We start from the raw sequence: 2,558 nt of genomic DNA, 5'->3' as shown, positions 1-2,558 counted from the left end.
GTTGTACCATTGTCGGAGTGTATATGTAGTGGACAGCCTCGGCGCGAAATAAATCTAGTAAAGGCTGCCAAGAACGCCGATGTGGATAGGTCGGAAGTTGCCTCCAAATGTATCGCCTTAGTAGAGAAACAAACGAATACACATACATATCCTTTGGTTATAAGACATGCCCTACCAGTGTAATTCTTTATATCAAATGGTCCCGCGAAATCAAGGCCCGTATGGACAAATGGGCGAGAAATATTAGATCTCTCAGGATGCAATGCGGACATTAATTGGGCTTGGCATCTGCGTTTATATATGGTGCATATTTTACATTTATTTATTACAGATTTTATCAAGTTCTTAACTCTTGGTATCCAAAATTGCATTCGAACTAGCCTAAGGACTAGTTGGTTGCCTCCGTGAAGAGATATATCATGAATAAATTGAATTAACAACTTCGACAAGCGACAATTATACGGAAGAATGATCGGATGTTTTTCGTTATATGATAACGATGTGGACGATACAAGCCTACCGCAGACTCTCAGTATACCTTCGGAGTCACAGAAAGGATTCAGATTCAAAATCGAACTTGATTTGGATATAGGTTTCTTAGCTAAAAGTGTCATGTACTCCTTAGGGTAATAGAACTTTTCACTCATGATTACCAATCGATTTTGCACTGTTAAGATCTCAGATGCAGAAACTATCCTGGTATCCTTGTGAAAGTACGCTCGAAAGCTTGGGTGAGTGCGACTGAGTACGTCATCAAAAGCATCAAAATATTGGAAATGTACTTTAATCTATTTCCTCTCTATCTCAATATCATCTGATGTGGAACTGTTTGGCTGCGGCCATTCACCTGGAGACTTACGAAGCCATTGGGGTCCGTTCCACCGTAATCGATTGTCAATAATTTCATCCGGATAAGCACCACGACTCGCTAAATCAGCAGGATTAGAATCTGAGTCAACATGGGCCCATTTGGATGGATTTTTCATTCCCGTAATCTTGGATATCCTATTCGCCACAAATGTTGCCCAGACGCAAGGGGGCTTTGCTAGCCATGCCAACACTATGGTTGAATCCGTCCAACAATGTACAGAGTAACTCGCTAAACTCAATTGGGAAAGAATATTATCGATCATCTCGGCTAACAGAGTAGCACCACACAACTCCAAACGTGGAATAGATAACGTCTTAATGGGGGCAACCCTGGTTTTCGACGATACTAACGATGTGGACACAGAGTCATTTGATTCGACACGAACATAGAGGACAGCCGCATATGCTTTCTCCGAAGCGTCACAGAATCCATGAAACTGAATATTACAATCTGGGGTATAACCGAACCAGCGTGGAATCCTTATGGAATTTATGGATAAATAATGGGCTTGAAAAGTTTTCCACCTGGTTAAAATCCTATCAGAAATAGGTTCATCCCAATCGGTCTTTTCCAACCAGATTTGTTGCATAATAATCTTAGCAATAACAACAAAAGGTGAAAGCCAACCAGCGGGATCAAATAATTTTGAAATTTGCGAAAGAACATTACGCTTAGAAAAAGTTACGGAACTTGATAAGGGAGCAAGGAAAAAGTAAAACGAGTCGGACATAGCATTCCAACGGATGCCCAAAGTTTTCGCTAAACTCCGATCGTCGAATTGAAGAAAGTCATCGCAAAGTAAATCTTCGTTGAAAATGTCAGATAGTATTTCCCTAGAATTCGATGTCCATTTCCTCATCTCAAAACCTGCGGACGCTAAGGCCCTTACGAGCTGATCCCTGGCTTCTCTAGCATCAGAAACAGTATGAGCACCTACCAATGCATCATCCACGTACATCGAGTTCCGTAAGATATCGCTGGCCAAAGGATAGATAGACTGGACGTCGCATGCCAACTGTAGGAGAGTGCGAATGGCTAAATATGGTGCACAGTTCACACCAAAAGTCACTGTCTTGAGCTCATAGTCCCGTATGGGACCATTAGCATCCTCTCGATAAAGGATACGTTGGAACGAAGTGTGCCTTGGATCAACAAGGATTTGGCGATACATCTTCGTGATGTTACCGTTAAAAACAAATCGGAAAAATCGCCATCGCAGAATGAGAATCGTAAGGTCGTTTTGTAGAACAGGACCAACATGTAACACGTCGTTGAGGCTTACCCCATTGGACGTACGAGATGAGGCATTGAAGACAACCCTTACCTTCGTAGTGGTACTCTCGGGTTTTATGACGGCATGATGGGGTAAGTAGTACACATTTTCCGGGTCAAGGGAGGAAGGTGTATCAATCCTCTCCATATGCCCCAAATGGAGATATTCAGTGAGTACTTTATCATACTCCATTTTGAATTGGGGTGTTCGAAGTAACCGAGCCTCATTCCGGCAAAACTGACCCATAGTATTCTTCCTGGAAGAACCGATATTCAACCCCTCCGGGAAGCTATCTTTGAACGGAAGCGAAACTACGTATCTTCTATTTTCACTGCGTTTCGTTGTACGAAGAAACAAAGATTCACAGAATTGGTCAGAGGGAGTCATAAATCTTCTCCGAGGGAGTTCCTCCAC

At 42.5% G+C, this 2,558-nt stretch overlaps 1 protein-coding gene across 1 annotated transcript; it reads right to left on the bottom strand.

Annotated features, from left to right (window-relative positions):
- Nucleotides 1-788: 788 nt before the first annotated feature.
- LOC142229153 (uncharacterized) lies at nt 789-2,336 on the bottom strand. The gene has a single exon (XM_075299697.1). The coding sequence runs from the start codon at nt 2,334-2,336 to the stop codon at nt 789-791; it is 1,548 nt and encodes a 515-aa protein (XP_075155812.1).
- Between the last annotated feature and the right edge of the window lie 222 nt (nt 2,337-2,558).

This window comes from Haematobia irritans, chromosome 1 (genome assembly GCF_050003625.1).
Source record: "Haematobia irritans isolate KBUSLIRL chromosome 1, ASM5000362v1, whole genome shotgun sequence".
NCBI lineage: Eukaryota > Metazoa > Arthropoda > Insecta > Diptera > Muscidae > Haematobia > Haematobia irritans.
The sequence above is the reverse complement of the archived record's forward strand: the minus strand, read 5'-3'. Positions and strand labels throughout refer to the sequence as shown.

What these genes read in the sequence shown, in the direction of transcription:
- LOC142229153 (XM_075299697.1), bottom strand. Translation starts at nt 2,336, where the DNA reads ATGGAGTATGATAAAGTACTCACTGAATATCTCCATTTGGGGCATATG.